General features: G+C 48.8%; 1 protein-coding gene across 1 annotated transcript in view; it reads left to right on the forward strand.

Annotated features, from left to right (window-relative positions):
* Nucleotides 1-18,913, forward strand: part of GRID1 (glutamate ionotropic receptor delta type subunit 1) — a 651,231-nt gene extending 632,318 nt beyond the window's left edge. The window contains exons 14-16 of the mRNA XM_058671771.1: nt 5,315-5,481; nt 8,135-8,375; nt 18,208-18,913. Of these exons, the coding sequence (XP_058527754.1) occupies nt 5,315-5,481; nt 8,135-8,375; nt 18,208-18,636 (837 nt within the window). The 3' untranslated portion in view covers nt 18,637-18,913. The remainder of the gene's footprint in view (nt 1-5,314; nt 5,482-8,134; nt 8,376-18,207) is intronic.
* Nucleotides 18,914-27,832: the final 8,919 nt, after the last annotated feature.

Raw genomic sequence — 27,832 nt, forward strand, 5'->3', positions numbered from 1 at the left:
TTTCATCATCTTGCCCTAAGAAGTGGTGGTGCAGTAGGTGAAGATACCACTTGTGCCTCTGGCATCCCATTTCAGAGCACTGCAAGTCCTGGATGTTCTGTTGTGGATTCAGCTTCCTGCTAATGCACCCAGGAGGCAGTGGATGATGACCCAACTACTAGGGTCCCTGTTACCCATGTGGAGAGCAAGATGGAGTCCCAGACTCCTGGCTCTGTGTGAGTGTCCCTTTTCCCCACACCCCTCTGTATGGCTTTGCCTTCCAATTAAAATCAATCTTAGGAAAAAGCAAGCATCACTATCCCAGCCCGTGAGCTAACACTCCCATCATCTCTGGGTTTGTCCTGTTTCTCACATGTGCAATTCAGTAGTAACACAGCACCAATGACTAACAGTAGCATGCATATCCATATCCTTCCTATTGCTTTTGTCTGTTTCATTAAATAAATGAATACTAATATATACACGTATATTCATACATGAAAATATTTCAAAAAGTTTGTAGGAAGTGGAATTAAATGTTTTTGTTTTGCAAAATGTTGAAATTCAGTGTACAATTTTAGTAATATGTTTCTTCATGAACTTAATAAGGACCCTGTGTGTGTGTGAGTGTATGTGTTGTGCACGCATGCTGTAGTGTTTTGTAACATCTTCATAATGACTATCTGTTGAGCAAGGCACCAACATATATGAATCATAATTGACTACTCTAATACTGAATATTTAAACTGTTCCATGTTTACTTTTTAGTCAACTTCAGATTTGAAATATTTGTGAAAAATTTTAGATGTATTTAGGTTACTTTTTAGGTCAAATTCTGTTTTGCCAGGGTAAGCAATCTGAGCAGTTATTTTTTTAAAGATTTTTTTTTCTTTATTTGGAAGGCAGAGTTAACAAAAAAGAGAGGGAGAGACAGAGAGAAGTCTTCTATCCTCAGATTCTGTCGCCCGAATGGCCTCAAAGGCCCAGGGCTGGACTAGGCCAAGGCCAAGAACCAGGAGCTTCTTCTAGTCTCCCACAAGAGTGCAGGGTCCCAAGAACTTGGGCCATCCACCACTGCTTTCCCAGGTGCATTCGCAGGAAGCTGAATGGAAAATGGAGCAGCCGAGATGCAAATCGGCGCCAATATGGCCCTTGGGCAATTTTTAATGTTCATGGTGCATGTTACTATACTGTTTCCCATCTCATTGTATCATTTCTTAATGCCATATACTGTGAAGTATCCCACACATTTTTCCCATAACCTTACCAACACTGATTATTGTTTCAAAACATGTTCATTTGATGAATGTGGCCAGTTGATATTTCCAGGCTATGTAAATTTTTGTATCTACTTTCTAGAATAGTCTGCTAATACCTTCTGTACTACATGGAGGAGTAGTTGATGCCATCCCAAGATGTTAGAGCTGGTCCTGAAGGTCTCTCTGGGATTGCCAAAGGCTGGGGATCTGGCTGTGAATGTCCTTGTGGGCTCTGTGGGGAGTCAGGGACATGGAGGAGGTCCGTCTCTGGCTTCTCTACCTCTCACTTTCCAACATCCACCTGACAAGGCATCCATGCATGGTGAGACAGTGATTGAATTTCAGAACACATTTAGCATTAGAAATGGACCAGCCAGGGGCAGAGGTAATTGAACCCACTGAAGAGGTGCAATGGCGTGTTTGCTTTTGTTTTGTGTTAATGGCACCCTTTTGATCTTGCAAGCATTATGAAAAAGGTGTCAACAATCTATTCGTGAACAACCTTTGCCTCTCCTGTGTGCGTGGCAGACACCTTCCTCCCTGCTGCCCCACAGCCACCTGCGAAGGAGAGAAAGAATAGCTCTGGGAGACACAGGAAGAAGACATTGATACAAATCAGAAGTGGCAACAACAGTGACTCTAAATACTTCATCAGTCACTGGGTTCAGGGACTCCAGGACTGGGCTCACCCTGCTCATTCTGCAAGCATCACCCAGTAGCACGTGCTAGAGAGGAGACCAGCTTTCTGCCTCTGCTGTGTCTTCCCAGAGCCCTGGAGACCTCTCCTGCTGCCCCTGCCATGCAAGGGGCAGTTCCCCTGAACAGGAAATGATGGGTGTGTCTCAGCATAGGAGGTCTCTGCTAAGGACTTGAAGAAACCCACAGCATGGAGGATGAGGGAGAGACATGTTGTCCCAAGGCAACTAGAGACTGAAGAAAGCAACTGAGCCTCGGAGGGATAAGTGTGGGGAAAGGGGGTAGTACTGAGGCTCAAGAAAAGAGGGAATGGCCTGCAGACAATTGGGCAAGGGAGAGAGGGGATGTTTTTGTCTCCAGGAGGCAGACCCTGGACATATGTAATGTGCCAACCTATTGAGCATCCAGGCCTGTGAATGAGATAAAAAGGTGGATTCACAGTTACTAGGGGCCATCTGAAAGACTGCTTCTGATCTCATGAGGAAAAAGTGCATCTTATATGTGCTGTCTATGGCGGAGTTGCTACATATCATTCTGCAAAGGTGCAGAAGGAGGGTCTATATATGATCAGGGCATGGAGCCCCTAGGAGAGGGGAGTGTTTGTTTTGACTTCTTCCTGCTTTGTTTGAAATGTCCCTGGCAGCAGAGTCAAGCCTTAAAAGCGTTCTATCACATGCAAGTGCTATGTCTCATACTTGAAAGTATAGAAAGTTCTCCTGGGAACTGATGGGACTTGGGGCTCCCAGGGGAGGTGCTTTGGTAGTATGTCGAACCCTGTGGGGGCGTAGGAAGCCCTGGGCTGCTGAGGAGGGGAAGAAAGGATGGTGGGAATGGGGAAGGATTTCAAAGGAAGAGAGTCAGAATGTAATCTGTCCTGCAGCAGGTTCAGTTTCTGATTTGGTGTCCAATACAAAACATATCATACCTCCCTCTCTAGCTTGTCCTACTCTGGGAATATCAGGCAAGCTGTAAAATTCCAGCACATTCTCAAGTAGGCAAATTTAGAGCCTAGTTATAAGTGGTGCAACTAAGTGACTGGGACCATTCACACAGAAAGAAAAAGAATTATATTTTCCGCTCTCCTCTTGACTGTCCTCCTAGTGTGTCCACCATGCCAGACTGTCCTCAGGGTCATCTTCCACTTGATCCAAGGCCTCATGTTTTTTTTCCTGCTCAGAACATCACTTGAAAGGTAGAAATGCGCCTGATCTTAATTCTTCCCTCAACGTGACATGCCCTTTTGAAATTGTACAAATAACCATGTCTGATTGTCATGTTGAATTGTGAGCATAGATGCGAAATGCTTCTGAGTCTGACTGGAGCCAAATATTAGGTCATAAGTCAACATTTTGCTGAGAAACCCAGTTACCAAGAGGTTGGAAATTTATATCTTCTTGTGAGAAAATCTGTTTTCCGGCATGAAAAAAAAATTTCCAAAAGCTGTTATCTTCCAATACAGGAAGGAGAGAGATGTGTGTAATTTTGCAACCTGGGTCAAAGTCCTTGAGGACTAATGCAATTGGATTGGTGGAGGAATGAGGCTTGGTGTCATATCTGCCTGGGTCCCTGAGGTACCAGTCAACGAGAGGCAAGGGTGTGTGTCGTTTCGTACAAGGTGACTGAGCAGAGTAGGGTGAATGGCCAGAAGCAGCCAATTCCAGTAGTGGGAGGTCATACCTTGCCCATAAATCCTTCTACTAAGGAGTTTTCTGGGGACAAAAAAGTGAGCCATCTTGCACCTTCCCTGGAAACACAGAAAGTCTTGGTTTCCCTTTCAGAAGCTCTTTGGAAAGTCTGAGTAGACATGAAGAATCAACTGCACAGAGGTGGGAGGCAGGGAACTCTCCTCTCCATGAGGCCGAGAAGCCACTCGGCCTGCTTATTGTTTGTGATGCTGTAGCCCCTCACCAAGCCCACCCTGTGACTCCCAGCTGCTGGTGTGGGCCATGCGAGGAGGGAGGGAAAGGGTTAAGAGGCACCTGCCTGTGTACTCACAGCATTCTACTACAGTAAGCACATCATCCCCTGGTTTCAGACTGCCAGTTGACAATGCCTGCTTTGGATCTTCTTCTAAAAAGACAAGCAGTTTGCATTCCTTCTGTGCCTAGATACTGGGAAAAGTCAAGACTGTGGCTCAGGCTAGAACAGAACGTCTGCCGTAGAAGGATGTGACACATGGGACTTTGGCTACGTCCACAGGCAGAGTCTTGATGGAATGACCTGCTGCCAGAGCACCGTGAGGAGATATAAACATAGGAAACCAGCTCTGGTGTGCTTGTGTGCCCTACACAGATGAATATGAATGTGTGTGCATAACATGTGCACACTATGTTACATATGCATAGGCACAGGAGCAGATATGTATCATGTGCACATGTTACACATGGATACGTGTTGCATTATATACATTCATATATGCACAGGATCTTTCCATGCATAGAAAATTCTAGACTTGTGCTTGTAAATCCATTCACAGGCACCCAACTCAGAGTACCAACATTCACCCTAGGCAGGACTTTTAAGTCACATTGTGACCAGAAATATTAAGTGGGTACAGCTTATCCCAGTCTTCCCTTTCCCTCCCAGGGGACCATGCTTTCTGGAAAGCATCATGTTTTTCAGTCCCACACCATGGTGCTCCCCACGAACCTCTAATCTGAAAATCTCAGTCGTCTAGAGTTAGACTCTGGCTTCTGCAGGGCCGAGCCCACCTCCTGCTCCCATCTCCTCCTCCCGCCTCTCCCCGTCCCGCCCCATCCCCATAAAATGTGCCAGTGCTGGGGCTGACACAATGACATAACAGGATAATCCTCCACCTGCAAATGTCAGCATCCAATATGGGCATTGGTTCGATGTCCCAACTGCTCCACTTCCAGTCCAGCTCCTTGCTTATGGCTTTGGAAAGCAGCGTAGGCTGGCCCAAGTCATTGGGACCCTGCACCCACGTGGGAGACCCAGAAAAGGCTCCTGGTTCCTGGCTTTTGGCTCCTGACTTCAGATCAACTCAGCTCCAGTCATCGCAGCCATTTGGGGCATGAACCAACGGATGGCAGACATTCTCTGTGTCTTTCCTTTTTTCTGTAAATCTACCTTTCCAATAAAAATTCATAATTCTTAAAAATAAAAATCCAGAAACATGCTGCAGATGAAGCCTGCACATGCTTTGAATCCAACCAAAAGGAGCAACATCATCCAATGGTGCCATTTGTAAGCCACAAAATTAGATGCAGCGGAGGTTGGGTCGTTGCACCATCTGGTGGGCACTGGGACCCTCCAGGATGCATGGGTCCCTCAAAGCACCACCTACCTTGAAGTGGCACTGTTCATAGTTAACACAGCTAGTCAGATCTACTTGATTCATTGTGATTTTGGTCTTTCAGGCAAAGAAGGGCAACTACGCCTTCCTATGGGATGTGGCCGTGGTAGAGTATGCGGCCCTGACGGATGACGACTGCTCCGTGACCGTCATAGGCAACAGCATCAGCAGTAAGGGCTATGGGATTGCCCTGCAGCATGGCAGCCCCTACAGGGACCTCTTCTCCCAGAGGTAAGGACCTTCAGGGTCGGGGTGTGGGCAGCTCCCGTCACTCTCTGGGCCCCCAGTGGCTGGGACAGGAGCATGGCGCATCATCTGGTCGTGGGAGATGAGAGTCCACCCAGACTCGCTCCTTCATCAAGTCTCCCTAAGCCCCAGTTCTGCACCAAGGACCTCCTGCCCTGTCTGGATCTTATGACACAGTGAGAAAACACAGTCTCAGTAGAACCTTCTCAAGAAAATACATCATCTCTGAGGGGATACTGATGTGAATGAGGAATGCCGGATAAGGAGGCCAGTCAACCTGGTTTCCTCTGACAAGTGCCCTGGATCCCAAGGGACATTATTTTCAGTGTCTCCTCCCAGCTGTTTGAGTCTAGATTAGCTTTTGCTATTCAATTAATACCTCGATGTGTTTGTCATTGCAGCATACATCTGTTGATGGCTGGGTTCTGCTGCCCATGGGAAAACATGGGTAGTTACCGAAGTATCTGCTCAGCCAGCAGGATCAGAGGTCTGGTTTGCAAAGATGAGGACACAGTGCTTGAGCTGGGGCAGGGCCTCTGTCCAGTGATACACAGCTGAGGCCTCCAAAGCCTGCACTTCGCACCGTGCCAGGCTATTCCCCATGCTATAGGCCTATGACAAGTCCAGAGAGACACTCAGGGCCGCTGCTCCTTGTCACTACCAGATGCAAGTGCAAAGGCAGGGACTAAGCACAGCCTCGGGGTGGTCTGAGCCAGCCTCCAACACTAGAGACTGTTCATCCCTGCAGCTGACAATGAGCTCCTGCCAGCCATGATGAGCCCCCGCACCTGCTCCCACCCCCCCACCGCTGCCCCTGCCCAGGCCCCAGCCCCTGCCCCCACTCCTGCTCCTACCCACCCCTGTTCCTGCCCCTGCCCCTGCTATAGATATTGATGCAGATGTTGTTAGCTGAATGCCTCATCACGGATCCAGATTTCCGAATGGTGAAATGTGAGTCACTTGGAATCTGGGGGCTGCGCCCTACCCAGGTTCACTATTCAGACCCCTGAATTACAGAATGAGTCCAAGAAACACTATTGTATAAGTAAATAGCCGGGCCTGGCAAATGCCTCAATGGATAAATACTCACATTGGGAACACCAGAATTCCATATGTATGCTGGTTCATGTCCCAACTGCCCCACTTCCCATCAGCTCCCTGCTTGTGGCCTGGGAAAGCAATTTAGGATGGCCCAAAGCCTTGGGACCCTGCACCCGCATGGGAGACCTGGAAGAAGCTCCTGGCTCCTGGTTTCAAACTGACTCTGCTCTGGCTACTGCAGCTATTTGCAAGTGAAGCAGCAGACGGAAGATCCCTCCTGTCTCTCCTTCTTTCCTTTCCAATAAAACTAAATAAATCTTTAACATCAACAACGAAAAAGTAAATAGCCACCAGGAGTCCAGGAGCAACAGACCTTCCCCATCTGCTGTCCCTGGCCCCCCACCCCCATCTCCATCCATTGGAAAGAGAGCTCATGCTTTGGGTGCTGCCCACTTCACTGCCTTTTTCTTACATATGCTCTCCTCAGCCTCTTGGGTCATGTCTCAGCTTCTGAAATGCCTTGAGCATGATGGGACAGACACACATAGCTGTCCCTTGGGTACAGTTCTTCCTCTGGTGCATCCAATGTCAATCCTGCCAACATGAATGTTGCTAGATTCAGGCAGGCTGTTTCAGCCTTCTGTGCCTTGGTTTCCTCCTCCATAATAAATGGAAAAAATAGCAATCCCTCAAGGGCTTAACATGAAGACTCAACTCTGCTAACTGCAGATATACCACGGCCCACATTCCATTGCATTTTCCCCAGCTTCTGCTTTTGCACCATTGCTCTAGTTGTTGAAGGCTGATGTCTATGCCTCTCTATCACCACCCTGAGCTTCATACCTGTCATCAGGCAGAAGCTATTCAGGACAGATGAATGGCTGAGTGAAGGATTTGAGGACTCCTACTGGGACAGGCTTGACATCTGTGTCATCAGGAACATTCTAAATACATAGTCCGTGTTTGCCTCCTTTTGTATTTCTTTTTCTTTTTCTTTTTTGAGAGGCAGAGAGATATAGGAAAAAGAAAAAGAACTTTGATTCGCTGATTCAACCCCCCTCCTCTGCTCTGCTTTCGTTCAACAACTGGCAGTCAGCTCCAGGTGTCCCACATGGATGTCAGGGATCCAGCTACTAGAGTCCATTTCTTCCCAGAGTGCGTATTAGCAGGAAGCTGGAGCTGGGAGCAGAGCCAAGACCCAATCCCTGACACTCCACTGTAGGAAATAGGCCTCCTGGCCTGTGTCTTTGTCACTACTCCAGATTCCCTCCCCTATGTACCAGTTTCATCCTGGTTCCCTGTGAAAGACCGTCTGTGTTTTGCTATTGGACTTGATCCACCTGCAGTGAGACAGAAGGGGAGTGAGGAAAGTGGACCTGTGCAGGAGAGCAGTGGCCAGATGCACTACACTGCATGTTCTGAGAAGATCCTTGTGCCTCCAGGCAATAGACAGGGCAGTTGTTGAGCAGTGGGCTGCTGTGACCACTCCAGATGGTCCTTTGGTGGGATGAGGATAGGTGGGGGCAGGCCAGGGATCCCGCGGGCGAATCAAGGCTCTTGGGTGGGAGCTACGGCTCACCTGCGTCGTATCTTGCAGGATCCTGGAGCTCCAGGACACAGGGGACCTGGACGTCCTCAAGCAAAAGTGGTGGCCACACACTGGCCGCTGTGACCTCACCAGCCACACCAGCGCCCAGGCTGACGGCAAATCCCTCAAGCTGCACAGCTTCGCCGGCGTCTTCTGCATCCTGGCTATTGGCCTGCTCCTCGCCTGCCTGGTGGCCGCCCTGGAGTTGTGGTGGAACAGCAACCGGTGCCACCAGGAGACACCCAAAGAGGTCTGTACCCCAGACCATGCCCACCGTCTTCCTGCAGCTGAAGGCAGCAGGGTCACCACGGAGCAGGGGCCATGCAGGGGACAGCTGTGTCATATATGGGGAAGGGGGTTGTGTCTTTGTTTTGTCTTTAAAACAAGAGGGATAAACAACAACAACAAAAACAAAAAAACAAAGAAGCTGATAGTCTGAGCTGCCAGCCCTGACCACTAAAGTCCGGTGTTTATCATTAGAGCAGGTACAGCCAGGGTGGCACCAGAGAGCCCTGCCCCGCCCTGCCCCGTCCATGTGCCTACACCCTGACCTGGAGAGACCACCTGTAGGGTAAGAGAGGAACCTGTGCCTCCCCTTCCCCACAAGTCTCCCTTAAGGGTATAAGAGGGGTCCCAACCCTTCCTATCATCCCTCTCCCCCTCCACCCTTCAGGGTTCCCAGCCTTGCCCAACACCCCACAAGGACACTCCCAGCTTAGAGGGTACACTGTAGCTCTGTCCAGATTTTGGTTTCTGGGCATATTTTCTTCACAGGTATGACTGCAGAAACCCAATTCTTGACCTTGACTTTCCTGCTCCTTAGGCGTGTTTTTTTCTTAACCTCATTTTGCATTTTTTAATTAAAAAAAAATTTTTTTAATCGAGCCCTCATCAGGGTCCCCCTGGAGATAGCTCCCACTAAGACAGGTGGCAAGTGTGCCCTAAACCTGCACCCAGGGCCTCTTTAGCACAAGCCTTGCCCGTGCATCCACAGGCTTTCCCCCTGCTGCACATCCAGAGTCCCCTTGGGCCCACAGATCACAGTTTCGGGGGGAGCACGAGCAGCTAGCAGCGTGTGATCTGAACACACTTTTTTTCTTTTGCCTGCTTTGTTTTTCTTTTTTATTTCCTGGAAGCTTAGGTGACAGACAACAGTTTGTACAGTGGTTTCAGGTACAACAGGATGAGGGAGGGAAGAAACAAGCCGGAGAAAGCGAGGGCGGCTCCCTGTTGGTCTGCACTGTCTGTGGCCTGCAGGGTAGGGGCCAGGAGAGGAAAAGAACACAGGCACCATTCATCCCTCTGTGAGGGAGTCCCTGAGGAACTGGGCGAGGACAGTGGTGCTCTCATACACGGCTCCTCTGCACTCTGCCCTCACATCCAACACTAGGGGCGCCATCTTCCCATAGTAGGAGTTCTCACCACTTCTGAAGAGATGGGACATCCATCTCTTGCCTACTGTGTTCCTCTGTGACTGGAAACGGAAGGCCAGGATTTGTCACCCCCTCTATGGCTCTCCCAGCACCTCGGGACCACAAGAAACAAGAAAGGAAGGGATTGGGCTCAGCATGGTAGCCTAGTGACTAAAGTCCATCTTGCAACTGCTGGGATCTCATAAGGGTGCTGGTTTGTGTCCCGGCAGCTCCACTTCCCATCCAACTCCCTGCTTGTGGCCTGGGAAAGCAGTCGAGGATGGCTCAAAGCCTTGGGACCTTGCACCTGCACAAGAGACCCAGAAAAGGCTCCTGGCTCCTGGCTCCTGGCTTTGGATTGACTTAGCTCTGGCCATTGTAGTCACTTGGGGAGTGAATAGTGGACAGAAGATCTTCCTCTCTGTCTCTCCTCCTCTCTGTATATCTGACTTTCCAATAAAAATAAAACAATTTTTTAAAAGGAAGGAAAGGATTTGAGTAAAAGCCACAGGAAACAACAGCTAACCAACCACATCCACAATGTCTTTGGCTGTTGGAAAATTGTGGGTGAAAATCGCCAGGAGGGCATGTGATGACTGTTTAGGATTTGTGTTGGTTTGTTTTTGGAAGGGCTTGGCACACATCTCTCCTCCCCAGCCAATGTGTCATGTGGGCACTTCCATTCTGTGGCCAAGGCACTTGGTCAGATGCCACCACTCAGGTCACTGTGCACAGAAACATCTGCAAACGGCAAGGCCACAAATCTACCCCCAGTTGGACCAGGGAGGACAGAAGAAAGCCCTCCTCTCCTCCACATCTGGTACTCATTGTACCCACTGCCCATGTGTGTTTGGGCTTTGTTTTCGTAGGTCTGCAGCCTGGTTCCCACTTGGGTCAGGGGAGTAGGAAGGGTACTGTGGGATGACGAGCTTCTTGCTTAAATGGTGGGTGGGAGCAGGGATGGATACAAACTCAGGCCCAGCCCTGCAGGACATCTCCTGGGAGCAGGTGCAGGGAGAGGCTCTTCTATGGGTTAGAGGTTCCTTGTCTGCCTTCACAGCCCCTACTGTAGTGACAGTTCCAGCCTGGATCACTCAGAACCAACTGAAAAGGAGAGGTGGACAAAGCCAGAGAGAGAGAGAGAGAGAGAGAGAGAGAGAGAGAGAGAGAGAACCGGAGATTGAGAGGGAGAACGCTGGACAGTCATGCATAAGAAGGCTTAGGAAAAAGACTGAGACCAAAGAGAGGAGCCAGCTGTTAGAGCATCTGCTGACTGGCCAGTGGAGCATCCTGTCTTCCTTCCAGGCTTCTGCCAAAGCCCAGGGTCTCAGATGCAAGAGAATAAAATGTGTTGGTTCCTGCTTCAGGAACGTGGATCTCCTGCCTTAGTCACCAGCCTGCTTGAGGAAGAACAGACCAACAGGACAAGAGATGCAGTGGCGACCTTTCTCCCCTGCCTTTTCAGGTGTTACTAAGAAGTGGTTTTGCTTGCTTTATAAGGGTAACTGATCTTCAGATGAAATTTTCCCCTCTTCCCTCCTTCCCTCCACTTCTTCCTTTAATAAGCATCCTATAGAGACCAAGCCCTTCTCTTGGGGGGCTCACCTTGTCACAGGCAGGTGGGCAAAGGACTCCCAGGTGGTGTCTGTCTTGTGATTCAAGGCTGTACTCAAGTGAACTGCAGGTGCCATGAAAGTGCTTGGGGGCATGGGGAGTACTAGGTGGTAGCCATACTGGGTAGTGAAGACTTCCTGAGGCTTAGGGTGGTCAGAACATAAGTTGGGGGGGGACAAGCACAAATCCTCCAAGTGATAATGAGATTAGAAGCTGTGTTTGGGGCTGGGTGGTAAACAAAGAGAAGATGAAGAATGGAATTCTGGAGACTGACATGTGGGCCCCTGGGAGAAGAGATGGGAGAGGGAGGCAGGAGGAAGTCGCCACGTCAGAGGACCTGGACCTCATGGCATCAGGAGGATGAGCAAGGAAAAGGGCTTTAGGAGTATGCCTTTAAAACCTTCAAAAAGTCAGGATGGTGCTTAATCTGCAGCCTGGCTGCTCATGTTTTATGGAGTAGCATTTGCAATTAGGTGAAAGTGTCTGGCTACTCTTGGAGCGCTTCATTTGGGGGCCTCATACTGTATTTCTTATGAGCCAGAGACCTGTCTTTGGGTGGAGCCCAAGTTGTGTTTAATGACTTACACGGGATGTTTTCAGAGTTCAGACACCTGCTCAGGGAAGAGTAGTAGTAATGTGCATTCAACCCCTTAATATTCATGTGGATTTGAGCTTGTATTTTTTCCCTAAAAATTGGACGATTATGTAGTTCCCAGTGCAGGTGAGTGCACCATGGAGGCAGTAAAGAGCCACCCGTGAGATTTATGGGGCTTGTGGAGCCATTGCGCAGAGAATGAAATATTCATGAAATAAAGATGAGAACTGCACAAATGGGAGATGACACAAGGAGTGAGGGATGAATCATCCAGCACGGGCTGGGAGCTTGCCATTCTTTCCATTGCTTCTGCCCTCTTCTCCCCACCCAAGGCCAGGATGGCTAGGTGGCAGAGGGCAGGGGGAGTAGCAGCTGGACTCTCTCTTCCGGCCTTGGGTCAGCACCTATGTGCCTGTCCCACAGTGCTGCTATCCATTGAAGCCCATATCCTAGGGACTTTCTTCTGCATTGGTTGCCTCTACATGTATGGCAACTGGGTGTCAGCTGAGTAGTCGCCCTAGAAAGTTGTGTGGAGTGCCTTAGAGAGGTGCCTGAGAAAGGGGATGTGCTGGTTAGTGATACCTATGGGACTGTTGTCATGTCCTCACCATTCCCTCAAACCGCAACAAAGCCCTAGTGATGGCCTCTGAGGGTTATGAGGGAGGCATATATCCCAGGCCATTTTCTCCATGCCTTCTTCCACATCATTTGAAGAAGGTATCCTTATCCCTAGAGAAATGGGCCTTGGAAGCAGTAGAGACAGAGCTAGGCTACATAGGATATGTCTAACTCTATACACCTGCTGTTTTCCAGAGGCAGGCTTCTTGCATGGCCAGGGTGGTAGACTTGGCATCAAATGTTTGTAGGCACAAAGGCCTTGGGGAGGATAAAGGGTATGACTCAGTCTTCCCTTGGGCCTGGCTCTTCAGCCCTGGCTAGCCATCTGCATTCTCTAAACTCCAGTTCTTGTCTTCTGTGAATACCAAGCCAGGTCTGACAGCCATGCTACTGAGATCAGATAACTTGGCATGAGAGTAAAAGAGAGCAAGCTTCTGTGCTCCAGCCATTGACCCAGGGTCTTCTGGTCATGGGCCACTGTGTAGCTCAGAACCAGCTCACTGGCAAGGCCTGTCCTGACCACTGCCACCAGCTGCCTCCCTCGCTAACTGTGAACCCACATTGTCAGTCATTGTCTACCTCAAGTTCCCACTACTGCATTCCCTTCATTCTCTTCTCTCTCTCTCTCTAGCTCTCATTAAGGGGTAATGAATACAACTGAAGTATTGAGTACCCTGTGCGTGCCCGGGACTAAGATGGATGTTTTTCCAAGATCAACTCATTGGGTAGCAGGAGGCCCAAAATGTTTATTGAAGCAATGAACAGGTCTGGGCTCCTGGAAAGAAAATGTTATTCAAGTTTAATTGTTGTGGAATCACTGTAGCTGGATCAATGGCTCTCAGTTCTGGCATTGCCTCATGGGTGTTTCATGCTGGAGCCTCATGGAAACACATTTACTTGGGTCCTATTTCTTTCTGGGCAGATTTACTTCCAAAAACGTGGTGCTTCTGACATCCCACCCAGGCTAAAAACTAGTAAATTTGAAAGCGTTCAGACTTGTTTGAGAAAGAGAGAGAGGTTTTTAGTCAAGGCTAAGAGTTTATTAGCAAGAGATAGTCTGATGGACCTTTCCCTTGTGGGAGATGACCCAGGCTACTTGCATGTGGGGAGTGACTATGTGAGGGAAGTGGCTGCCTAGGGCATACAGCACTGGGGTTTTGCACATTTACCACATGGTGAATGGGAGCAACTGGCAAGGCAGCAAGTGCCAGTGTCTGCATTCGGAGCCAAGACTGTGGCTGCAGCGTCAAGAGGGTGTGATCAGAAGGGGGAACACTGGCTTGAGATAAAGCAGTCATTCCAGTGGGGTGGTCAGCAAGACTCACCATGGAGTCACTGCTACTCTGCTTAGGCCATCATCAGACTCTGTGCAGCCTAACAAAAGCCACTGGCACACGCTGACCTCCCAAGGGGAGACAGAGGGCACACTGTAGCCTGGCATTGTGGAGGCGATCCAAGGCCTTGGAGCGGGGTGGGTGTGAGGGCTGACTGTTGTGCAGCTGTGACTGCTCCCATTTAGCCCTCACCTGCTGCCAGTTCCTGTAACAGAGTCCTCCTGTCTTCCTTCGCCTGCTCCTGAGGAATCTGCGAACGAGCTGATTAAAGCTCTGTCCTAATGCTTTGAAAAAACTGCCCTTTATCTCCCAAAACTACTGAACTTAATGTTCAGCCCCCTCCCTCTTATCCAACTATAGGACAAGGGACCCTAGCCCAGCCCCTTTGGGTCAGGCAAATCTTTGGACAAAACTTTTAACATGATCGCTTTGCTGTGGCTTTTCTCCCAGCTGCCGACTCTCATTTGCCACCTGGCCACCCTCAGTGTTAACAGGAGAAATGTCGCCAGTAACCTTCCTGGTCAGGTGACAAGTCCCTCATCCCCAATTTTGTTCCCTTCCAACCTCAAGTAGGAGCTGCTGAACTCTGAACAAAGTCAGTTTTAATGAGTCCCTCATGTACCAGGCTGTTACATAGACGATAGTTTAGTTAATTACCGTTTTCCAACACACTGTATTATTTCCACATTGGTGAACAGCGGCTTCATTACAGAACTTTATCTCTCTGCAAGCCAGTGCCTGAGAGAGGGTCCCCAGTAATGCGGACTGCTGCATCTGTCTTCGCAGTTAATATGGGGCGAGAAGTGCAGAGCTGAAAGTCAGCCAACTTTTGAGTAAATGCAGTCAGTGAATTTTATGTTGTATTCGGGGCTGTTTGACTAGACCTGTGGTCAATGAAGATGGCGAGAAGTCTGCAAGTCTTGTCTTCCCCACACCTGTCATCATCACCTGGCTGAACCTGAAACCTTGGGCTGATGAGGATGTAAACTCGTGTAGTTTACCATTATTAAAAAAAAATTAAAAAGCTCATTATTTTAATTTGCATAACCCAATAAAATGCACCATTTTGCCTACAGGATAATTATTCCAATCACTCTTGCCTCTTTCTTTGAATAGGCTGATTACTTCTGCCCCTTTTTTGTTTGGCCAGAGACATAGCAGGTGCAAACTGACAAGACTCCACCAAAGCTGTAGCCCCAGAGGATGCAATGAGACAATGCTTCCAGGGTTGCCAGGTGAAAGACTCCTCTCCCATTGACACTCCGCGCCTTTGCTCTGGTCTTGATAGGCATAGCTGTAGCAGTCTGGAGCACACAGGGTGGGACCCAGCACTCGGCTGCATTCATTGTCCAGAGACGGCAGGGAACCATCTACTTTGAGTTCTACTCATTTTCTTGCTCAAACACCCACTCTGGGGCACTTATGATGACATCCCTTTGTCCCATGATTTATTTGGTGTTGGAATGATAGGGAATCTAGGATTTGAACAGAATGAGGTCCTAATGGTGTGAGAAAGGCAAGTTTCGTAACAACCACTTTGGCACAGGAAGTTGTCCTGAAAAATGCATTCAATTGGTGAGGACATCTTCCCTGTGTCCTGGCAAGTAGAGGGCAAAGGCTAATGCGTAACTACAACTGGGAGTTGATTCGCACTGCACAGCTTAGCAGGCCCAGAAACGGCTCCATCTGTCCTCAATTGGAGGCAAGGGAAAATATGTAGGTTTAAGAAACGATTCAGGCTCTTTGCTTCTTCGGTAATACTGACTGTGAGATAATTGGCCGCTGCGTGGCTGGTTTTTATTCCAAATGTGTTGGTATTAGCTCATCGCCTGCTCACAGCAGCCTCTACGGTGTGAGACTGGCCCCTGTGGCCCCACCACATTTGCAACCCATCCCTCCTCAGCCTCCGTCCTTGAGCCCCAGTGGGGAAGTCTTCCCTGGAGACCCTCTCTGGCTTACATTCTTCTCCAGATAATTCGGTTGGCTTCTCTTCCCCCTAAACTTTCCTTCTACTTCCTGCACTGCAGTTGAATGACCATGCACTGTATCATCAGCTCCACAGGAACACATAGCAGCCATGAGAAAGGTGGGCAAAGAGGCAAGGCTACCCAGGAGGCCGGGGCTCAAGAACAAAGAGGGTGGTCATGGGTTCGAAAGTTGGGAGAAGCATCGCTGCTATCATGATGCAACACCAATCATTTTCTGTCTCTTGATCTGCTTGTTCAGGATGGAGACTTGGGTCCGCTACCCCGGTGTGAACCACAAACCTCCCTCAGCTCTATGTGCAGATTGCCTGCCAAATCATTACTAGGCATGGAAAATAATTCCCTGAAAGCGAGCAAACTTCAGATGCTAAGAGGCTGTAAGGCTCCATTGCCCCGCATTACATTCATAAAGTACTGCGAAAATGGTTTCACACACTAGGGTAAACACACAACAGGAAAACCACACTTGCAGAAAGATGCATAGTTGCACAGAGCTGACTGAACTGTGGTATCACATCAGTAAGAGTAGAATTGAATTTGGCTCATTGTATAGGCAAACTGTCCGCAGTTGACAGCTTGGTTTGACTTGGGGGTTTTCAGCTGGATGATAGGGAGAGCAACAGACATCTGGTAAAAAAGCCACATTGAATCAGAGTTCACCTTGATCACCAGGGAAACAAGTGTCGTTCTTTAGAGTGTTGATGTGTGATTGAGCTGGACTGTGCCGTATAGGTCAGCTGGATTCAGTGCCTTTTTTCTACTACCAGGATTTTTAGTTTATGAGGAGTTTGTTGAGCTGCAACTCCATCGTTACCCAGGAGTATCTGTCACACACTCTTTGAAGTTAATGATACCTTGGCAGGAATGCTTGGCATTCTCCAGATATTTCAGTCCTAACACTTGCCACCCGCAAGTGACCATAGCACAAACCCAACTCTGCTCATGTGGGTCTTCCAACATGCCCATCCTGGCTCAGGCACTTCTGCGTGCAAACAAACCACATACCACAGTCTCTTCCACACCTGGGGTAGATCTCTTACTCTCAACTCTCCTCCAACTTGGAACGACTCTCTGTGACCCTGTGGGTACTTTCAGTTTTCTTCTTCTGGAAAGAGGTCTGGGAGTGTCGGCAGGTATGCCACTAGAAGCCAAGCCCTGTATACCATCTATGCGCTCAGAAGAGTACGTAGAGTAGCAACAAGCTGCCTTTCCTCATGCCGAGGGATATTTGGGTGTGGAGTGACCTGCAGGGCCCCCTACTTCTTGCCTGAGTGCAACTTTTACAGGGGTTGGCTTTGCAGTTGGCCTATCCATGCCTGTCACCCAGGGTCACCTCCTTCTGCAGGAAATGCCCTCCCACCAGTCCCATAGAAGCTTAAAAATGTCACCAGAGTGGCCCTTGGATGTGTGTGATTGCTTATTTTTTTTTTTCTTGGTTTTGTAGTCATGGCTGCTGGTGGTTTTGGTATTTCTGACTCTCCTGCAAGGTGGACACAACTGAGATCTGACACGGCTTTGCTCACAGAGTTTGATGTGAGAGAGAGATGGTGATCACTCTGTCAGTTACCACCTTGAGTGCTACCTGGGCACCCAGGAAACCTGCAAACAGGAGTGCAGCCGCTCACCTGGCTGGGTGCTAGGCATTACCACCCTGCTGGCCAGGCACCTGTTCCTGTGCTTCACCTCAGTGTGGGGAAAACCAAGCGCAGAGAAGATGGCCTTGACTGTTTCTAACATTGTAGGCTGACATCCAAGTGGACAGATCACTGTTATGGCACGCTTTCTTTCTTGAACAGATTAAGACGTTCATAAACAAAATGATTTCCTATGACACCATCCACCAGGATTGAAAGTTTCCTTGAGACCAGGGTCAACTGATTCCCCAATCCATTCCCATCTTCTCACCCTCCCCAGAAACCCAGGCCCCCATCAGTAGACATTCCCCTCTCTGGCCTCTGGGGAGATTGCACAGGGGCAGCAAGATTTCTAGAATACTAACAGTGCTTATGACTCTTCATTGGTCATTGGACTAACCCTCCCCAACCTGTGAGCCCTGCAGGGTAGTGCAGGAAGATCATACTGAAAAAAAAAAAAAAAAAAAAAAAAAAGAACTGGCAAATGCACAGGACCTATCCAGGCTCCAGGATCAGTCCCTTTACTCCCACGAGACCTCTTATTTCTCTTCCTGTCTATTCTAGTTCCTCAAAGCATCATGTCTGGTCACAGGTGTTGGTTGCAAGTCTAACTGCAGTTCTTTGCTGAGGGCAGGTGGCAGGTACGACATGGCCAAGGCCTGCTCCATACAACTTAGATCATGCTTTAAGTTTTGGCTGCCCACCCCAATGAATCCCTGTACCCCAGAGCACACAGGGTTGTCTATGGAGGTGAGGAATAATGAGCTGGGTGCTGCTGCTGCTGGCCCAGGCCTGACAGAGCTGACACCTCCAGGGTCTGCAACAAGCCAGCCCACAGCTCCCTGTCAGGTCTTGCCCTCACCTGCCTGCCTGTGCTTTTCTTTCTCCAGGACAAAGAGGTGAATCTAGAGCAGGTGCACCGGCGCATGAACAGCCTCATGGATGAAGACATTGCTCACAAGCAGATCTCGCCAGCGTCCATCGAGCTCTCAGCCCTAGAGATGGGAGGCCTGGCTCCCAGCCAGGCCTTGGAGCCGACCCGGGAGTATCAGAACACACAGCTCTCGGTTAGCACCTTCCTGCCAGAGCAGAGCAGCCACGGCACCAGCCGGACACTGTCCTCAGGACCCAGCAGCAACCTGCCGCTGCCACTGAGCACCTCGGCCACCATGCCCTCCATGCAGTGCAAACACAGATCGCCCAACGGGGGGCTGTTCCGACAGAGCCCGGTAAAGACCCCCATCCCCATGTCCTTCCAGCCTGTGCCTGGGGGCGTGCTTCCAGAGGCCCTGGACACCTCCCATGGCACCTCCATCTGACCAGGCCGCCTGCCCTCCTGCCCGCCCGCCCACCCACCCGACCAGCAGAGCTTTTTAATACAAGAAAACACACACAGACCATCATACACACACACACACAGAAGGACTCTTTCATTTTTCTTGTATATATATGTAAATAATGACAGAATGGAGTGGGGTAAAAGTGTATTTTGAATATTCCCAATTTTCGAAGTCAGTAAAAAAAAAAAACACAAAAACTGTATGAACGACTTTGTAAATTTTGTTCTATACGAATAAAAAGGCAAATCCCTTGTGATCATTCTGAAGTGCCAAAGGAGCTCCCCTGCCCTGAGGGCAGGAGGGACCATTGAAGAAGGACCTTCCTGCTGGAGGCAGAGCCCCTGATGCTGCCTGCTGTGACACGCAGCCTCTTACCCTCATTTACACCCACCCCCTTGGCATAGATAAAGAATGCACATGGAGCCAACGTTGTCATCCTGGCCCGTTGGGTCTCTTGGCGGTAGAGACCAGCTTCTCATGTTAGCCTGGGATCAGAGAAGGTACACTAGACACAGGTCAGTGCTGGGCAATTAGTGGACAGGCTGGGATATTACCCTATGTCACAGTGGGCAGGGTGCAGCTGGCATGGGTGACCTAGTCATTTCTGGGCACTTCAGTGACCGTGTGTCCTACCCTCTCTGGCCAGCCTTGAGTTTTACTTTCTTATCCTATTTGGAAGACTTGAACAAAGATAGGATATAGGGGAAGGAGGGAAGTCTCCCCACCCATTGTCTCTGGGAGACAGACAGGCAGAGGTGGGCTTGGCCTGCTGCATGGCCCTCTGACAGAGGGAGAGAGAGAGCTAGGCATGCTTGATTCTGTGGGTCAGGTATGGCGGAGAGATGGGATGCCAGGTAGAGGAAGATGATTTCTTTGGAGGATGGGCCAGTGGCCTCAGGTGAGAGAAAAAAGCATGGTCAGAGACTCAGGGAGTAGGCACACTTGGGTTCAGGTAGTAGGATTCTGTTGGAAGGAGTTGGGAGAGGTGGCCCATGGCCAGAGGGTTGGATGAGCACTCCAGGTAATGAGGAGGCCAGGGGAACACAGAGGAGAGACAGAGTAGAGAGGAGCCTGGATCCCTGGGAGAGAGGAGACAGCATGTCCTCATATGTCCCTTGGAGAAGTCTCTGGGTAATCTCAGATATCCAGGCCCATCCTTGGGCCTGAGCCCTTCAAGATCATCTGCCCAACAGAGCCAGACCCCAGTCCAAGCTCCCAAGCCTGGCTTTCCTCAGCTCCTCCAGCCCTGGAATCCTCAAGCATGAAGCAGCCTGTGGCAGGGCCCTCCTGCCGCCAAGAGCACCTCATCTCCTCTGAGACGCATAGGTATGTCTGCAAGCTGGTGGACCCACTGCAAGACCCCATTTCATGAGGCAGAAACAGCCCAACCACTCCACCTCGTTCCCTCTCCACTGGCCACTCAACTACAGAAACCAAGAAAGAACCAGCATTGAGGACATTGGAGGAGTCTGCAGAGAAAGGTGATTTTTTTTTTTTTTTTGACGCTTAGTACACAAACCACACCTGGCTCCCAGGGCTGGGCAGGGCTTCCGTCCCTGGCAGCAAGCAGGGAACCCAAAGCCTAGGACCATTCTGATGGATAAATACTAGGTCCTATTGATTGCTGCTTCTGTAGCTGAGTGCTCTGAGAGATGTATTTGCGAGGATGGTAACTAGCCCAGGATTGATTTCCTTCCTATAGTCCCAAGTGATTCAACTGAGCAGACAGGAATGCCCAGATCACACAGTTAGCAAAAAGCACCCTGCGGAGGAAAGTGTTTCTAATTGTGTGATTTATCCATGGATGCTGAGAAGAGCCTGATACCAGTGCTCCAAGGGCTGCTTCTGCAGGGCTGGAAGCAGGTGTACATGACTAAGCCCAGGTGAGCACCTCACCCAGACAAAGGGCATGGGGATCGCCCTGGAGGGTCCATTTTTCATATGTATCTACAGCTATATCTATATAATCAATCTATTTTTTTAATCGAACTCTGGTCTCACTGCCTTATCTCACATCCAAGTCTGTTTTGCCTCCCCCAAAAGAATGGTCTTCTGGAATATGCCATGGATACGGATGTTGTCATGGATGACTTTACTTAGAATGAGCATCAGGGAGGGAGATGGTAGATGTGAGTGTGAGTGTGTGTGTGTGTGTGTGAGAGAGAGAGAGAGAGAGAAAGAGAGAGAGAGAGAGAGAGAGAGAATGGCAGAATGGCTTCTTTGAGGGGAAAATGTTCTGCTCCTAAAACCCTTAACACCTCCTGGTGTTAGTCTTCACCGTGCTTGTTATTTTTCTAATTTCCTCCTACCTTAGGCATGAGGGGGAAATGATTGACATTCAAGCAAGTTCTCTATGGGTATTTAAAAAAAAAAACACACACAAATAACAACAACCTTCCCAATTCAGTTTTCTGTGTCTGCTCAGAATGTATTTTTTTCTTTCATGCTTTGTTCTTTAGATTTATAACTCTGTTTAGACTATTCCATACATTTTAGGTATATTTTGTGCCTTCAGACACTGCAAATAATAATCAGCATTTGGAATAAATTTGTTTAATAATAAAATGTGTTTTTGCACCCTATGCTCTTATTCTCTGGGATGGAGAACTGTTGTCTGCTTGTTTAGAGGCATGCTGTGGCCCTGGACTGAGTCTTACCCCACTAGCAGACATGCTCAGCAAGAGATCTTGGATCTACATGGGGGCGGGAGACACGTCATCCTTATCTAATGGATATTAGATCCCCTGATATCAACCAGGGGAAAGTGCAAGGGACAGAGTGAATGGGTGGAATGAATACCTTAGTGCATGCCAGCTGCTATCACTTCTCTCATCTGCCTCCACTCACTCGAACCTCAGACAGGTGACTTCCCTGTGCTAAGGGACTCGATCCTGCAGGGGCAGCTCCACGGCTCCTCTCGGGTCTGTGGCTGCCTCTCTGCAGTGAATGTTCCCTAAGTGCGTTCATCTCCCCAGACAGGAGTCCTTACGTTGACCTGCACATGCATGTTCCAAAGGTCCTTTTGGCTTCTGTGCCTGTGCATGGGAAACAGCTGCATCCTGAACCTTCGGCTAAGTCATGCTGAGCTGCAGAGGCTGGGTGTCGTGACCAAGATCTCAGCTTCTAGGAGCTGAAAAAAGAAGGGCCAGGCATTGTACTTCTTCCTTTGCACTGCTGATGGGCTTCAAAGTGTGGGGGACAGGGGGACAGGCAAACCCCTGAAACTGGGGGCAGTAGCAAGGGGCAGACAGAGGCAGCCACGTGAAATCTGTCCTAGAACTGTGTTGTTTTTTTTGTTTGTTTGCTTGTTTTACAGCAACCACCCCAGTTCCCAAAGTCCGCATCTCCCTCTCCCTAATCACACCAAGGCAAAAATCAACCCATACCCAATGTTTATTTTTTTAATCACAAACCACCACAATGGCCTGGAGGAGTTGCTCATTTCTGTGACCTATGCTTTTTACTAATCATTGCATTGGATGATAAGCGGAGTTTAATAATGGAGACAGTCGATGTCTGACGGTCTGGCTCACTGCATGACCTCCTGATTCCAAAGCTCAGGAGTTACTTCACCCTATGCCTCTGCCTTCATTTGCAGAAAATCTTCACCCGCATAAGCACAGGCTCACAAATTACCACATACGCCCATTGTTTTGTGCCCTGAGCTTTTAGCAACACAAGATTAGATAAAAACTCACATTTTTTTTTTACTAACCTTTCTTTGCAAGGGATATGATGAAATGGAGAGCTTCTCTATTCCTAATGCCACACTATTTCTATCTCAAACATGCTTTTATTCCATGCCATTAGTCGTTTTCAATAAATGAAATTAAGTTTGACTCATGTTCTCTTCACCCTTCATATCAAGTAACATTCAGATAAGAATTTCCTGAGCTGAGAACTTCAACTATTGTCATGGTTTTCCTCTGCGCGGTGGCATGTATTCAACAGAGATTACTAATGAGAACAGTGCACATATTCCAGGTGACTCAGGCACGCCAGCTACTAGACAAGAGGAGGTGATCATGCTCAGTGCCTCGTCTCCCTCCCTAGCTTCCATCCTCTCACTTCTGACCTTGACACTTAATGCTCAGCTGTATGTAGGAAGAGTGGGAATTCTCAATGTGGCAAGAAAAAATGCTGGCCAAGGGAATGAGTACTGGTTGGCATCTTCAATCTGGCAGAAGGGGCATTAGAGAGGCAGTGGGAGTCAGAGGGAGCTCAGTTGATGACAAACATGTGGTTGCTAGAGGTAACTAAGAGCCCAAGACCAAAGAAAATCAAACAATCACCCCCACATTGAGAGGAAGCTGCAGACACCTGCGCACATGTGTACATGCAGCCAAGATCACACAGGCACCTTTGCCATGCCGTGCTTGTATTCTCAGAGTTGAAAAGCACGAGCAATGCACATGGGTGCTGCACATGGGTGGGGTTCTGCATGTCAGAGTCAGCAAGTGGAGTCCTAGGGAGGAGAAAGGCTGGGTTAGGGCTTTCCAGCCCAGAGCACAGCCTCAAAGAATTAATCAGCCAAGAAGCACTCAGCAATCAGCTACCAACGTGGAAGGGGCACCTCTTGGAAGAAGTGCACTCTCTTATCAGGCGGCCTGGAGTGCAGAGCCAATTCCTCTGTCCCCAGTCTCTTACTTGAAATCCCGGTTTTCCAGGGCACAGCACAATGACTCACTCCCTAAATCCTTGCTTTGCGCCCCTCGCCCAGGATCCATTATGGGTGCTGGTTCCTGCCCCTGGAGGCTCCACTTTCCCATCCAGCTCCCTGCTTGTGGCCTGGGAAAGCACTTGTTTTAATTGGATTCAAATAAGAATGGCCATCGCTGGGGGCAGGATGATGACTCCATGGGCTAATCCTCTGCCTACAGCACCAGTATCCCAGATGGGCACCAGTTTGAGTCCTGGTTGCTGCACTTCTGATCCAGCCCTTTACTTATGGACTGGGAAAACAACAAAAGATGGCTCAAGGCCTTGGGACTGCATATCCACATGAGGGATCTGGAAAAGGCTCCTGGTTGCATATCTACTCAACTCTGGTTCATTTGGAAAATGAACCAAGGCATGAAAACTTTCTCTTTGTCTCTCCTCCCTTGTGTTTCTGTGTAGTGCATTCTCCTGCTGGTGCAGCAGACTCCTCTTTGGTAGGAAGCGTGTCGATCAGTCTTGGGCTGAAGCACAGTGCCACCTGCTGCACCAGGTCCCACAGCTGCCACCTTCTATTCTGTGTTCTCAGGCAGTCTGCCTGTGCATCTCTGCAGGGGTCATTGTTCCTAACCACAGAGTCAAGCCAAGCCAGGGACCTGCTTCCCTGTAGCTGTCTTATAGGAGGAGGATGTCAGGGTCTGCCAGGTTTCTGCAGAAGATGAGCTGGTCTGCTGAGGGCCTTTTGTCTCCTGGCCTCCCCAGGGAGCATCCTCTCCTCTTGCAGTATTCCCATCACGGGAGGATCTATAAGGAGATGCTTCCTGCAACTCCTCCTGAAGTCCCCCACACAGGCTCCCGAAGTATAGAGAATCTTGTAAGATGTTTGCCAAATTGTTGAGTATGTGCTTGTGTGTCTATTTTACACCAGGAGTGGGGTCCTTATCTTCCAGTATGCTCTTAAAAGTCTCTTAAAAAACGGTAAGCCACTCGGGCAAGCCCTGTAGCTCTTGTTCCAGAATGCAAGTGTCATCCCCATGTGGTGGGTGGCTTGGGATGGGAAGCACAGCACTTAGAGGAGGGAAGTGTGGGGCAGGCTTTGCTGAGTCGGACTCTGCTGCAAGAATCCCAGTAAAAACCACAGGATACATGGGTGATGTGGTGATAGTGGGGCCACAGACCTGCTGTTACAGGAGGGTTACCAGGCAAGGCAGCAGAGAAAAGGATAGAACTGGGCAAGTATTGGCTAGAAACTTACTTCTGTTGTGTTTTGGAGTGACATCTTGAGTATATCTGTTTTTTGCTTTTTTTTCTCCAGAGGTCTTCTTGCTTTGTTCCAGTATCAATGACAATAAGACCTCTCTGTATTTTTGATGAGCATTTTATAATTCATAATGATCTTTTTTTAAAAGAAATTTTTTATTAAATTTATTCATTAATTACATTGTGTTGTAATTTCATAGGAACTGGGATTCTCCCCACACTTCCCAACACCCTCCCCCCATGGTGGGTTCCTCCACCTTGTTGCGTAACCATAGTTCAAGTTCAGTTGAGATTCCCTCTTGGCAAGCATATGCCAAGTATAGAGTCCAATATCTTATAGTCCAGTCAAATCCAAATTACAACTGCAAGTTATCAAGTATCTTTGGCATGCCAGCACTTTCCCTATATGATCTCCTTATTTTGCCACTGGGATGCCAAACTCATGAAACTCAGCCAAACTCGGGCTGCTAAAGCAAAGCATGGTAGATCAGGTGTTTAATCAACAATAGAAATGTATTGCACTGTTTTGGAGACTTGGGGAGTTTCTAAGATCAGGGTCTGTTGAGGACCCATTTTCCTGTTGACACGTGGTGCCTTCTTACTGCTTCTTTACATGGTAAAGAGCTATTCTATGAATTCCCTTTCATAAGGAAATTAAGTCCATCCATGACCTAACTACTTCTGGAAGGCCTTACCCCTTAAGATCATCACCCTGGTGACTGTTTGACTATATGAGTGTTGAGAGGCCACAGGTACACCAATCTCTGAACATGGCCAAGGCAGTCAGAACGCAGAACTGATGGATGAATCCTGACCATGCGTGGGGGCTCAGCCCAGGGCTTGGGATACATCAGTGTTCTCTCTGCTCTCCTAGGCCTGCAGCCTTAGGTGAGGTCATGCAGGAAGAAGACCTGGATGATATCCAAACAAATTCTGACAATCAAATGGATAAGACCCGGTTTAGCATTTGGGATCTGGACTTTCCATTTGTGTGATTTTGGATTGGAAGTGATGGGAATGAAACTGAAAAGCTGTCTCTGTAACCCTTGATTGTTAGAAGGGGGCTTCTCAGCTCATATACTCCCCTCTTCTGATAGCTGAGCCAGCTGCAGACATGACACAAACCACGAAGGTCAGAGCTGTCCGCGTTTTCCCTTGCTCCGTGGAAGTCAATTATTTTAAGTTTTCTAAACTATTTGAGAGGCAGAGAGAGAAGATGAGATTTCCTAGTCATTGTTTCACTCCCCCCAAATTCTTGCCATATCTGGGGCTGGGCTAGGCTGAGGCCAGGAGCTGGGGACTCAGTCTGGACCTCCCATGTGACTGGCAGGGACAGCAGGATTCAAACCATCACTTGCTGCCTCCCAGGCTGTGCATCAGCAGGAAGCTGGAATTGCAAGCAGAACAGGGACTCAATATCAGATACTCTGCTGTGGGATGCAGGGGTTCCAAGTAACATCTTAACTGCTATATCAGACACCTACTTCTCCACAAGTTAATTATAATGAAAGGTAATGTGACCTAAGGCCTATTCGTTATATGTAACAGGACACATCAGGCTTAAGGTGTTATCTTTGGCACTCGTTTGATGGCTGTCCTCAATCGTGCACACCTGCCCTGTCCTGCCTCTGGGATGAAGTACTCAGCTTAGAGCATGGCCAGCTCTCTCATCTGCAACACTCACACTTTGACCCTTCCCTTCCACCTGGTATAGGAGATCCAGCTGTCAGACCCCTGGGAAACAACATCTCCACTTCCATCATCAGAACAGGGAGCTTGGATTTGTGCTTCCTCCCTGTTCCAGCGGGAGCTGCTGCTGCTGGCAGCTCCCACTTCTGTTGCCTAGACCCACTCAGGCGATAATTCTGATTGTTTCCAGGCAGCAAATGGAAAGGAGTCCAGCTGAGCTGAGGAGGAATGCCTTGGTTGGGAGAAGTTCGCTCAGCACCGTGTTGGTTTCCTGGTGTTTTCTTGATGCTATGTAGAGGAGACAAAGCAAGCTCAGAGAGACAGCTTGCCCAAATGGGAGGAGGGGCTGCTGAGTCCTATGGAGCATGGCTGGATGCTTTGAAAAGCACCAGGCTTTCAGTGGCTTCCTGGGTCCTGGGGTAGGCTTCGACTCCCTTGCACCATGATGAGGAATGTAAATTCACACACCTATAGCTGAAAGGGGTGTTAGCAGCAGGATTGTTTCAATTTGTATTCCTAATCTGTTTTTTTTTTTTTTTTTCAATTTCTCAACCTTAGTTCAACAGCCCACAATAGTTGAATCTTACTCAATGGGCAACTTGTCATATGGACAAGAAATTTGTCTCATAGAAAAGATACGTGTTACATCCAAGAGAAAATGATAGAGTGGCTGCCATAGGTAATGGCATATGGTAGCTGACGATTTGGGGAAAGACACTCATTGGAAAGATGCCTGCAGGTAAAGGAAGGTCTAGGATAGCCCAGAAGCCTGGAGCAATTACTGTGGAGCACCTGTCCCACCCTCGTCCTCAGGGTCAGCTGTGGTGGAAAGCGGTGCGGCTCCTAAGTGTGTACCAGCTGCCTGATGCTTGCCGAGTTCAGCTCTGGAGATATGCCTTCCAATGGTGACCCCACAAGTAGCAAACTGGAGAACACACACACCAGTTTCACTGATCCCCATTGTCTAGTTTCCTGCCTGTCCAAGAGCAGAGAGCTGGGGAACTCATGGGCTCTTTCGCACTGTTCAGCCTTCCCAGGGCACAGGGTAGGGTTAGGAAGATGGAGAATGGGGAAGGAACATGGAATTTGGGGCATACAGGAGAATCATAAAGATACGTGACAAAGTAGGCTCCAGAGGGAATAAAAGGGGAGTCCCATGACTGTATGCCTGTTGTGAGAATTAACTGGTTCTTCCCCTCTAGACATGTTGTTATAATCTCTTTTTAGTAAAGTAAATGAAACAGTAAGACTTGGAGCCATTAAGTGGTCTGCTGAAGGTGGTCTAACTAGAGCAATAACATAAATAAAGCCAGGCTTTTCCCTCTCCAGACTGTTCTGTGTGATCAGGAAGTATAAACATGACATATTGTCAGATGCAAGGCCACCTCCCCAGATCGGAACCCAACCATGGAGGAGTGTAAACCTAGGGTAGAGGTGGAGGTCAAGCAGAGTGGAGGGTGTGACATTGACAGAGAAAACACCTGTCTGTCTTTTCTTGCCTGGATGACTGTGACGGTATCCTGTAAAACTCTGATATGGTAGTGAGGACATGCTTCTGAGTAGATCGACA

This window comes from Ochotona princeps, chromosome 13 (genome assembly GCF_030435755.1).
Source record: "Ochotona princeps isolate mOchPri1 chromosome 13, mOchPri1.hap1, whole genome shotgun sequence".
Classification (NCBI taxonomy): domain Eukaryota; kingdom Metazoa; phylum Chordata; class Mammalia; order Lagomorpha; family Ochotonidae; genus Ochotona; species Ochotona princeps.